At 39.6% G+C, this 13,146-nt stretch overlaps 1 protein-coding gene across 1 annotated transcript; it reads right to left on the bottom strand.

The window, feature by feature from the left end:
* Nucleotides 1-2,252: 2,252 nt before the first annotated feature.
* Nucleotides 2,253-4,563, bottom strand: LOC144373696 (transcription factor 7-like). Its single transcript, XM_078036726.1, is given in 2 exon segments — nucleotides 2,253-3,471; nucleotides 3,474-4,563. Coding segments are annotated over 2 exon segments (1,374 nt in total). The 5' UTR covers nucleotides 4,549-4,563; the 3' UTR covers nucleotides 2,253-3,172.
* Nucleotides 4,564-13,146: the final 8,583 nt, after the last annotated feature.

Genomic DNA, 13,146 nt, shown 5'->3' with positions numbered 1-13,146 from the left:
AATTTGGGCGTCCCTGGGCTAAATAGTACAGGCAGGTGCATCATCTCCAGAGTGTTCTGCAAAACTTGGCCATCCCACCCCATAGCCTTTCATTTGTCCTTCTGTTAATTAAAAACCACAGCTAAACAGAAGATAGGCCGTGAGTGATAAGACATCTTCTGAGTACATGAAAAATAACTGTTCTGATTGTCTGAGTGTGGGTTTGCTCAGGACCTGCACTCTTTTGCATGTTAGGACCGATACTTGCCTGGTGTCATCCAATATTTTTGGATCAAGACATTATAACTTACTGTATCAATTCCTCCTCTTCTTATTGGTGGAGAAAATCATCCTAATTCTGAAAATCACAAGCTTTTCTAAATTCATGGACAACACATTAATAAAAAATTGCTTAGATTTCTGAAGAAATTTATACTATTTTGTAATAGGAAATTTCAAGAGAAAAATGCTTGGTAGGAAGCCTTTGTTCTTCTATGTTAAAGGCACAAATGGTTTTTATCATGTTTCATTTACTTGGATTTAGTTTTGTTCTTTCACTTACTCAAACTCTATTAACTGAAATCTTATTGGGGGCTGGTAACTTGATCAGTGAAAGATAAATGTGGTCCCTGCCCTCACTGTTTATTTTGGACTCCAAATTATATTCTGGGACTGGATATAAAGGATTATAATGAAAATGACTGAGTCTGTCCATCCTTCTTTCTTTTAACTTGCAGTTAGAATTCTCTCCAGTTTTTATGAGAGAATGAATGGCATTCCTGGAGAACATTTACTTTTTAAAATAATTTTTGTACTTATAAAATTACTCAAGAATGTCACCATTTGAGGGAACAAAAAAATTATGCTATTGGAAAGAAATAATTATTACAGGCATTAAATGGGTAGTCATAATTGCCTGTATATGAACTTTGTGACTAAAGCAACCACTTTAGTATCTTATTTCCAAAACAAAAATGTTGCTTTTATATTTGTTTCACACATTTATAATTAGACATTCAGTTTATGAAAGATAACAAATTAAGAATAAACATGACAATAAGAAAAATAAAATGAAGACTTCCTGACTGCTGAGCTAATGCTCTTTAAGGAACCACATCATGTGACTATATCTTGGTTGTTTGGCTTCTGTTGCCATTGTTACAAATTCTATTTTATGCCTGTAAATTCTATTTCCTAAATTTGCATGCACAAAGCACCATTTATTACACCAATAATATGTTTCCTGGTACTCTTAATCTGGCTTGAATAGTTAGTTGCTTTATTTCAACTCTTCACATAATATATATGAAGTTACAATCTTCAAAAACATATATATTCTAAAGCTTATTAAAGATGTTGTGCATCAAAGAACATCCACATATCTTTAGTCAACAGACCAGGAATTGCTAAAGTTAAAAGTTTAGTTATGTTTTTAATTTCTAACATATTGACTATTTAATTCTTCATTCAATCAACATTTAAGGCAAACATCTACATGAGATATAGAATCATGAAAAGTTTCAAACATTCCCTGGAAGAGCAATTAAATAAATAATGACTTATAACTTCTGGAATTCCTCTGGCAAATCTTCCTAAAATCTCTAATGTTGAGTTCATAGAATATCAAAAAGAAATTCTTTGTTTATGTGCTTTTTTAACTAATGTGTCTATCTTAAATATAGTACATTGTTGCCAAATACAAATTTAGCTGCATTAAATGAAACTGTATTGGAGAGAGTTGTGTTTGTTCAGTGTAAATTAAATCACTATTGTGGCAAACAGAGTAAAAATGCACCAGGTAAAAAACAAGAAATGCCTGCATTTTTTCCTCAAATAATTTTATGTCTTTTTCTTTTTTTTTCCCAGTAAAAAGTATCTTTATTCTCATGTTTAAAAAAAAAGTTTTTCTTTGATGATGCATTAACAATACAAAAATATTTTGAACACTACATTGGTCCTTTTTTCTCAAGACTTTTTGCAACACTACACAAGAATAGGTGATCTTTGGATTCTGAGAAACCAGTGGCTAAAGTATGTAACTAAAGGCTTTTTGTAAGGGTGTATACGAGTACACAGACAGCCCTTTTTCTTTGGATTCAGGCTATGTACAATGAGGAGAAGGCAAAAGGAAAAAAAAGTTAAATTAAAATAAAAGACTTGTTTCTCAAGGCTCAGGGTTGAAGCTTGGCTCAAAAATTGATTAAAGCAGGCTGTGGTGAAAACTTATGTCCACCACTAGAGGTTTCTGGGTTCCTTTAGTTTTAACAGTCCTCTTTCCTTCAGCCCCAAAGGGAAAAAAACACGCTGGCCTGGTCTGAATGCTAGAAGGCAAGCTCTGGCTATTGGAGGAGGTTTTGGGTTTACTCTCTCAAATTGCCTAAGAGCTGGCTCAAGTGACATGAATGAGCTGGAAATGGAACTGTGAAAAAGACTGAATAGAGAGGGATACACACTAGATTTGGGCCATGACTTCTTTGAACTGTTTGCCTGCATCATCTGGTGCCTGAGCTTTGGTGTCAGGGTTTCTTAAGTTGCTCAGGAACCCGAATTTGCCTGATAAGTTGTTAGGCCTAAACCTATTCTATTCCCTCCTCCTCTTCTAAGCTCCTGAGAATATACTAAGAGGCTTCCTCTGGTCCAGCTTATGAAGAGCAGCTGGTTTTCTGTAAACAGCTCCTCCATTCCCTTTGGAGAAGCATAGTCATCTTGAGCTTTGTGGTTGTGATCATGCTCAGATGTTGTTTGATAATATCAAACAGGTTATTCTTGATCCATGGAAGTGTCTGGTGTGGGAAGGGTGTGGCAGAGGACAGATGAGGCATTTCTGTAGAGAATGTAGCTGAGCTTAGTCCTGCCCTTCTGTGACCTATAGCAGAAAAGCAAGGGAGACAAGGGTATCTGGCTAGTAAAGCACATGGTTTGGAGCAGGGTGGGGGACACCACAATGTAGGCTGCCACAGGCATCAGGATTCCCTTAATGAGACGACACACTGGCATTAATATGGTCCCACCACTTCAGAAGTTTGAATTGATGGCCTCACGTTCAGGCAGAAGTTTTTCAGCCTCTGAAATCTTCAGGGCATGGACCCTACATGGAGCATTGGGAGGGCTGCTGGCCAGTTTCCATATGACTAGGGCTTCTGCTTTCTCTAAAGGGTTAGGCCTCTGGAGGAGGCCAGGAGTCCTGTGCATGCTAGGCCGCCTGCCTCTGAGATTCCTGTTGCTGTACTTGTGTGTTCTGCAGGGTGCTGTGAGGGGCCTGTGGTGGTCCAGGGGCAGGGAGACTGAGAATAGTGGAGAGACGTGGGGATGTTGGTGCCGACTCCACTGGGCTAGCAAGCAGTTCTGTGGGGAAGAGGGGCAGAAGGTATGAGGGTGAGTCTTGGGGAGCTTGGGACCTAGGGCAGCCTAGAGCACTGTCATCGGAAGGAACGGGGCTGGGGCAGCGGCCTTCTCCGGGTAAGTACCGAATGCATTTCTTTTTCCTCCTGTGGTAGATTCTTGATGCTTTTCCCTTGACCACCTCTTCTTTTTCCCGTAGTTGTCCTGCGCTGACCAGCCTGGGTATAGTTGCATGTGCAGCTGCCTCTCTTTACGGGCCAATTCATAATACTTGGCCTGTTCTTCCCTTGACAGTGCATGCCACCTGCGACCTAGAATCTGGTTAATGGCGGCGCTCTCCTTGAGTGTGCACTCTGCAATGACCTTGGCTCTCATCTCTTTCATGTACAGCATGAACGCGTTGAGGGGCTTCTTAATGGTTGGCTTCTTAGCCTCCTTCTCTGCCTTGGATTCTGCTTGTGTCTTCAAGCTGCGGTCATAGGGCTGCAGCTCCTGCTTCCCTGAGGTGGGCACAATGGCCGGGTGGGGGATGGCTGCTGGGTGACCAGGGACACCAGAGCCCAGCATCAAGGATGGGTGGGTAAACCAGCTCACAGTATGAGGGAGCTGTCCCATGCTGCTTGAGGTCAGAGAGTAGAAGCCAGAGAGGTCAGGGGTCTGCAGAGGCCTGTGAACTCCTTGTTTCTGGTTGATGTCCGAAGGTGCAGGTGTGGGGTGTGGGCTGCTGAAATGTTCGTAGAGAGGAGACAGTTGGGGGACACTGTGAGTTGGCTGATTGGCCTTGTTCAGTGGAGGCTGCGGCTGGGGATGCTGCCCTGCTCCTGAGGCGGGTGGGTAGTGCATGAGCAGATTGAAGGCGGAGTAGACAGTCTCTTTGTACATGCCGCTGGAGCACTCTGGGGCCTTCAGGCCGTCCTCCAGAGACTCTGGAAGTTTGTCCGGGAAAAGTCTCTGCGAAGTGTGCTCCCGTCCCAGAGCCTCGGCCCCGACCTCGGCCTCGCTGCGTGCTCTGGCGCCGGTACCCGGGATCCCAGAGCCTTCGGCCGCGCCCTCTGACTCATTCACGAGCGACGACTTGAGTTCTGCCAGGTCGCGCTCAGGGCCCGCGGCGCTGTCGCGACTCTTGTCCTGCTCCTCGCCCTAGTCCTGGAAGGCCAGCAGCTCGTCGGGCGCTCCTAGGTCGTCGCCGCCGCCCGCGCCGCCCCCGCCGGAGTCCAGCTGCGGCATGGTGCCCTCCGCCCGCCTGGGCGCAGGGAGCGCGGGGCGCGGAGAGTGCGGGGCGCGGAGCCGGCCCGGGAGGTGGCGAGCCCGGAGTCTGGACCTCCGAGCCCGGATCGCGACGGGCGGAGCGCGGGCTGACTCCGCCTGGGCGGGCTGTGGGCGCCGGGTAAGGGCGCGGGGCTGAGCGGAACATCAAAGGCCTTTTATGTCTTTTTCTTGTGAAACAATACAAGTCTTAAAAAGTAAACTCAATGTTAATTAGATTAATTCTTGGAAAAGTTTAATAAGCAAGAAATTAACAATGAGGGAGAACAGCTACACTGCATTTCAGAGACTCAATGAGAAACTATCCTTTTTGAAGAGATATGAATTCAAGAAGAAGAAGAAGAAAATTAGATTAATGGTCGTTGGAATGGAGAATTTCAAAGGTGTCTCCATCATCTGCAGGCATTTTAGTGTTTTTTTTTTGTGTGTGTGTGTGTGAACAGTCTTTACTATATATCATTCAAACAAAAACATTTTATATATAGTTGTGGAATTCTGTGTTGTAAGAAAACCACTTGACATATTTGATTCATGTTCTGATTCTAGTTTCAAGTTAAGAAAGTGGATAAATTGGCTTAAAGCATCTTAATTACAAAAATCTGGAATATTTATTTATTATAATTTTACTGTAAGGCATCATGCTCTGATATAAAGTTTGACTTAGAACAATTTCTGACATCATCTAGAAGAGTGCACCTTCATTTTCCTGCTTTGTGTATGACATGCTCCCGGGTCATATTCTAAGAAACTTTGGAATACAGGTTATCTATGTGGAACACTCAAAATTTGATGCATCTTGCCTTCTGAACATGACCTTTTGTGTTATAAGTGAAGCTAGCATACAATTATTGTGATCACTTGATAATGTGATCACTTGGTTGGTTTAATCTGTTTTTTAAATAAGTGTGATCTCTGTAATCAGTTGTATTGCAAATGTAGCTGTTGTGCTTAGATGTTGGGAAATAAAGCAAAAAAGGTGAAACTAAGAACAGCAAGGGTGATGAAAATGATAAGGCATAGAAATCTGCAGGATGCTCTGTGTGAGCCATCTTGATCAAGCAAGATATATTTGAACCTAACATACATATATAGGCGCATAAGCATACTATGCACATGCATCTTAAGGAAGTTTCACAAAATGTTTACCTTTATTTATCCCACTAAATGCAAAACATAGACTCTATTCTTCTATTCTATTATTCCACTCCACTGCACTCTACTCCACTCCATTCCATTTGTTCATATTAGTTAAAAATATAATGGGGCTGGGCGCCTTGGCACAGACCTGTAATCCCAGCAGCTCCAGAGGCTGAGACAGGAGAATCTTGAGTTCAAACACAGCCTCAGCAACAGCAAGGTGCTAAGCAACTCAGCGAGACCCTGTCTCTAAATAAAATACAAAAATGGGCTGAGGATGTGGCTCAGTTTTCGAGTGCCTCTGAATTCAATCCTTGGCAAGTCATTCCACCCCCCAAATAAAATCAGTCCCTATGAAATAAGTAGACTTCATTTCACTAATGGATCATGATATGTAAGTGGGGGAAAATGTGACTAGTGTCAGCGAGTGACTTTTGATATGGAGCACACAGGTAGTTTTTCTTTTATTTTTTTCTAATTTGTTATATATGATGGCAGAATGCAATTCATTTTATATTACACATATAGAGCACAATTTTTCAAGTCTCTGATTGTACACAAATTATTTTCACACCATTCGTGTCTTCACAAATGAACTTAGGGTAATGATGTCTAACTCATTCCAGAGTCTTTCCTACCCCCATATCCGCTTCCGTCCTCTTCTTCCCCTTTGCCCTATCTAAAGTTTCTCCATTCCTCCCATGCTCCCCACCCATCACCACATTATGAGTCAGTATCCTATATCAAAGGAAATACTTGGCCTTTGGTTTTTAGGGATTGGCTTACTTCACTTAACATTATATTCTCCAACTCCGTTTATTTGCCATGATTTTATTCCCTTTTATTGCTGAGTCATATTCCATTGTGCATATATACCAAAATTTCCCTACACATTCAACTACTGAAGGTCATCTGGGTCGGCTCCACAATTTAGCTATTGTGAATTGTGCTTAGATAGTTTGAAGAGCTTGCTAAAGCTATGGAATGATGAGGGTATGATGAGGGGATTCCATTAGATTCTTTAATAGATTGATAACATCCCTTTGAAATAATAAAAGTTAAATGGTATAAAGCTATTTACAGTCAGAACACTATATAATACCTACTTATTATATTATCAACTTTATTTGTATTATCTCATTTAATCTTTACAACAGTGTTTTTAGATTGGTCAAATTATACCCCAGTATTATAGTTAAGGGAATTAATGTTCAGTGGGAGGAAATGCTTTTTTTATTCACCAACATTATAACAATAAATAAAATCTTAATACAGAAAGTTTGACTACAAAATTAATTTTAAGCTTGCAAAATCCAGTAAGATAATTTATTTCTTTTCTTTGTTCCAACAAAAAGATTTTTTCATGACCTTCTCTGTGCCATGCACCATGAACATAAAAGTAACTGACTGCTCTGATAGCATTCATTGTAAAGAGAAGGATAAACAGAAGTCAGGGTTGAAGGGCATTCCAAAACTAACAGAAGAGGCAGAAAAACATACTCAGTTACACATTGACTATGAAAATAAGGTAATTCCTTTCTTCAAAATTTTTCTTACAGAAGAAATCTGTAAGTTTATCAATAGAAGAAAAAACCATGCTGGATTTGATGTCTTCCAACTCTACTCTAGGTATCAGCCACAGTTTTCCTACTGTGAAATATTTGGTTTGGAGTGGTACACTATCATCGGGTCACTTGGTAGGTCTCTGGCCTCACGTACATTCTCTTGAAATTCAATATTTTAACTCTAGAGTTGCTGTTTGTAGTAAGGAGATTAATAATTGCTCTTGGTTGTAGCCTATATGAAAATCTACACAGTCAGCTGCTGCTGTAGTCATGTCCTGGTTATATGAAAAGGACTCAGGTGATGAAGGGCTGTGATTCATTGCTACTAAACAATTTCAGTAAAGTTCAAGGTCTTAGGTCTAAGTGTAACTCATGAAACTTACCTCTTACCTGTCAGCTTCTCTGACAATGTAAATAAAAATTTAGAATTACAGCAAATACAGAACTCTGCACAGAATCACCTTATTATAAAAGGCAATTACTTATTATAGTAGGCAACAGAACTCAACCTACAAGGTAAAAGCTTACTTTCCTTTTGTAATTTCACAAAAATTTTGATAGAAACACCTTTGCAGCAGAATGGTGCCTAACACATTTATTATTATTATTATTATTATTATTATTATTATTATTATTATTGTTATATGAATACAATGAATGTAGGTAAAGAAACTAAGAGTAACTGATTCAAGTTAGTGTTATCTGCTAAAATGTTTGATATGATATGAAAATACTTAGATTTTAAGATAATGTCAAACTAATTATAAAAGCAAAGTTAATATGGGAAGTTACAACTGATTTCAACTATTCTAAATGTTCTTCTTGAGTTTTCTTTACAGTCAGTTAAAAGCCATATGGGAAATTATGTCTACTTGATTTCTAGTCCTTTCATAACCTTTGTCTAATTTTGAGCCCAAATTTATATACCATACTTTGCTTTTTGGAAATTTAGTTACTGCTGAAAATTAATTAATCTTTAGAGAACAAGACATGTCACCATTCAAAAATTTCCAATAAACTCTGAAAAGAATTCCAAAAGCAGGGCCTTGCAACATGACTACAAAGTGTTGGGTGCCTGAGGCAGATTCCCGGAGCCAGCCTATCCCCTCCCACCCATAGGGTTCATATACAACTCAATCAATCCAGCACCACAGCTATTATATTACAGCTTAACTCAAATCATCATCTCAATGGTTCGCTGGCAGCACCTTTCAACCATTCCCTCTGGCAATATGCCAGGCATCATTCTGACTTTGGCTGTGGCTCTCAATAGGTTCCAAAAAATTTGTGCTGTTTTAAGTCACTACCTTTGTGCTAATTTGTTACATGGGGATTGAAAACTGACAGTTACTGGCATTCTTCTTTAAACGTGGGGAAAATTGAATCCAATGGAGGAATTCCTCTACGTTAAGTCCCCAGGCCCGGGAAGATCCCACCTGGATTATCTCTGCCCTCTGGGAGCTTCACTGTGTCTTCTTGCTTCTGCATGGAAGGGAGCTTGTGTTAGTAGCCGCGTGGCTTGCCCAGCCCCCTCCTGCCAGAGATCTTGATAGTTCTGAGCATCTCTCCCTGTCCTGAGGTCTGTCCCTGTCCATTCCCATGGGCCGTTGTCCTGCTGATGAGACAGCCCAGTTCCTTGTGGGCCCCTGTGGATGCTTCATGAGACAGAACATGTGCTCACATCTTGCTGAGGTCATTCCTTTTCCATTTTCAGCTTCTTCTGTGGTGGCTGAAGGATCATTCCAAGAAGCTCCCTGGTGGCTCTCTGAAAGGACTGAGAAGACCTACAGGCATAACTTGAACCCCTGGTGTTGAGTGCTGGGACCTTTCCATCTTCCTGAGATTGCAGTAAAGGCCTGTACTGCTGCACCCCTTCAGCTCTTTGTGCTAACCTCCAGAGCAGCTATCTCTTATTTTTAGCACCTTTTGCCATCTGTACAGGATGAGGATTTCCCACATTGACAGCTCTTTCCTCAGTTTCTCCCTCTCTCTCCCCACCCTGAAATTTTACTATAAATATAAAGAAGAAAACAGTTTTCACTTCAACACTTTGCTTAGTAAACCCAACTTGTAAACTCACCAATGACAGGTCCTACCTCCTAAAGGACTGCAGGGAACCATTTTCCTAAGCTTCCGGCCATGGTGGAACAAGGGTCTCCCTTCCTGCTGTTCCAATAACATGAGGCTTTCTTTCTTCTGAGCACTCCCTTGCAGTCCTTTTAGGGTCCATAGTTATAGCAGTCTTTAAAGCAATCAAGGCTTTTAAAATTATTATTATTCTCCTCAAAATTCCAGCAGGCTTAGTTTACCAGCAGATTCCAAAACACTTTGCACATATTTGAGGTTTTGTTATGGTAGCATGGCTGGTACCAGAATTTATATCAGTGTTCTGTTGCTTCCATACCTATTATCACAAACTTAGAAACTAAAAAAGGACCCACTCCTTACCTCCCAGTTTCTGTGCACCAGACGTCTAGCAGGACTCAACTGGGTTCCCAGCTCAAGGAGTTACAGCAGGAACAACTGAGGTCCCACTGGCCTGTTTTCCTCAGGAACATCAGGTCCTCTTCCAGGCCCATTCTTGGGACTGGCAGAATACAGTTCCTTGCAGTTGCAGACTAAGGTTCCCGTGTCCTCCTTGGTATTTGGGCAGCAGTCACTATTGGCTCCTTGCAGCCATTCTCCAATCCCTACTTATGATCCTCTCCATCTTCAAAGGCCAGCAACAGTGGGGCAAAATACAGTTGAACAAAGATTTTCCCAGACAGTCACCCCCAAGTTGGGTTTAGTTCTATAATCTTGCTTCAACTGGGACTTTATTTCATTTACTTTCGTGTGTGATAAATGAGCTCCTGATATAACCCCCTACCATGAACTTTACCATGATGGTCCCTGCTCCCATCTGAGCATACTTTGATTATGCTATTTCTCTCTACAGGTTCCCGTGTGGCATACAATGGCAGCACCTTGGTTCTCCTGTATTTCAGGAACTGGGCCAGGTTTCTTTTATGTAACTTGTGTACATATCTAAAAGTCCTGCTTTTTTCTTATCCATTACAAATTACAGACTGAAGTGCTAGGCACTTATGTAATTGGAATTTCTAAATTCTTCCAGAAGCAAATAATGAATGCACATAAAAATAAAAGTAATAAAATATTCTTCATTGATTTCACTTTAAAGTTAGCCCAATTAAATTAACAACAGGGATTATAAAATCAGTTCACTACAAAAATTCTATCAAATAAGAAATGTATCTTGAGAAGATTTAACTGATGCCAATTATTAATTTACAGTAATTATTAAATTATTTTTGCAAAATGCTCATATGCTTCAACATATTTTTAAAGCACATTAATTAAGCAAAAATAATATCTGCTTTCTTCTTTGAGAGAAGCTCCTTCTACCCATGATTGCAGAAGATTAAAATCTATTTGCTTTTAACCTCCTCAGATTAAAAGAATGTAATCAGAGACAGAATGACAAATTGATTAAAATAAAAAGCTTTTTATAAAACTTGAAAAGTACTATCATCTTGTTATGTATTCATTCATATGAGTAATGTTCCATTTGAGGTCAAACAAAATATTTTCCAAAAGTTATAAGTTTCTGTTGAACTACTATATTTCAAGTTTCTCAGCCTTAACTTCTGTAAAAATCATGTTATGTTGAATAAAAATGCAATTTTTAATAAATACAGAATCTAAGACTGAAAAAGTTACAGATGGACAATTGTTTTTTATCTTGTGGTTTTCCTGTTTATTCATGTTAAACAGTATGTAGAATTAAATCCATAAAAATGGAAGCTGTTTGAATCAGACCATCCTGATTCTAAGGTAACACAGAAGATCAGCTTTCTTTAAAATGGACAGAGAACTGGTATATGTGTGCTTTTGGTTTTTCTCTGGTGGGGAATTAATATGAAATATCAAGTTTTCAAAGGTTTCCATTTGTGGTCTTTAAAAAACATAGCTGTAATTTTGTGAACCTTATGCCAATAGCAGTGGGATTTGCCCCCACCTCTGATGCTGAGCTGTCCTGGTCAACTGCCTTGGCTTTTATAAGATGTGACAGGAAGCTATGTGGGGCAGTTTCAGAATCTAGACCTCACCAGCTTTCAGAGCTTTTTCACAACCTCCTTCCCCACTGCCCCCAGCTCTTGAGGAACTCTGGACCCCCAGAAAAAGAAGAAGACCCAGTACCGAATTTTAGGGTCTCTCAGCTGCTAAACTACTCATGCAGTGACCTCCCCCCACCCAGGGCAGCTGCATGAGGAAGCCCAATAGGCATCAGAGCAACCAGTTGGACACAGCATTGTGAGAAGTATAGGTAAGGGTTGTTTTCAGCCACTAGGCTTCACGTTAAGGGATTCAGTGCAGCTACACAGTACAAAAATCTAATCCTCCACCAAAAGCTGGTACAAAAAATGAGTCCTCTTTCAAAAGCTCCACTTTAACATAGCCTTCTTTAGCAAACTTCTTTAGCCACTTTAGTGCTGCCCAAAAATCATCTTATATTATGTTGGCCTGGGTTTTCCTCAGAAACCAATCATAAATAAGGATTGGAGCTCAAGAAATTAATTTGGAGTTGAAATAGGGAAGTGAAGAAAGTTGCAAATCCATCTTACAAAGAGCAACCACAGCTCAGTCTTCCTGGAAAACTTGGAGACTTGTGGAACCTGTCTTATAGTCATTGTTTTCATGTGCCCTCATGTGGCCCAACAGGGAGCTGGACAGTGGAAGATGATTTGGGAGAATACAATCATCTTTATGAGAAGAGATGTTTTTTCTTTTTTGTTCTTGATTGTATCAGAATCAGCGTTTCGTATAAAACTATCAGAAAATGATGCCATGGGTTTTAAGGTCTGGAACACAGAGTTGACACTGACTGGCCTGGGCTTTATATCTGAGTATGCATATGGGAAAGAATGTATGCAAGTTGGACACTGTGGCATGTCTGATGAGGACCAATGGCTAGTGTGTTTAAATAAAATTACATGATGAAGGTTTAATGAGGTGTCAAAAAAGAAAGAAATATACTTTGCATTCTAAAGCATAAATATACTTTGCATTCTAAAGCATTTATGCCTTTGATGTAAATTATATTATAAAATATAAAATTATAAATAAATATATAAAATTATATTATAAAATTATAAAATATTATAAAATTATAAAATATTTTTGAATTCGCCATTTCAATATTCAAAGTGATGTCAGGACAAAGTGATAAGGAGCAAATTTTCTTCCAGAATGTATTGCCGAAAGTTCCAGCTAAAACACATGCCCCCAATCTTGCAAAATCAAGATTTTTTTAATGCAGCATTTTTCACCACTCTAATTCCAGTTACAACTTATCTTCAGATTCCTTCTTTCCTAATACTTTCTCAATAGAGTCCTCCAGATTTTGCCCCAGGATGCAAATGAAATAAACATATCCCTACAATTCAAGATCACATAATCTAGTTTGAACGTATTAACACCACATTGGAATGTTTCCATGTCATATAAACTAGCAAAATGCTAACAAAACCACTCAGCTAAAAACTACCTAAAATTTCTAATTTCCAATTATATCTGCAATGCCAAAAGCATTGCCCATACCAAAAAATTAATAAATGTTTGCTAAATAAATAAATGTATGAATAGCGCATATTGGTACTATATGAAATAAAGGCAATCACATGAATGTTGATCAGCAAGTCTATCGTAGTCACAATTTTATGTAACATTATTTAATGGGGGAAAATAGCATATATGTGTGACAAAAGTGGTGGGCATGTGGGAAAGTTTGATAGAGGTCAATGCATGGAGAGATCTCTAGATCTTATAAAGCATGGAGAGATCTCTAGATCTTATA

Source organism: Ictidomys tridecemlineatus, unplaced genomic scaffold (assembly GCF_052094955.1).
Source record: "Ictidomys tridecemlineatus isolate mIctTri1 unplaced genomic scaffold, mIctTri1.hap1 Scaffold_46, whole genome shotgun sequence".
In the NCBI taxonomy this organism is placed as follows: Eukaryota; Metazoa; Chordata; class Mammalia; order Rodentia; family Sciuridae; genus Ictidomys; species Ictidomys tridecemlineatus.
The sequence above is the reverse complement of the archived record's forward strand: the minus strand, read 5'-3'. Positions and strand labels throughout refer to the sequence as shown.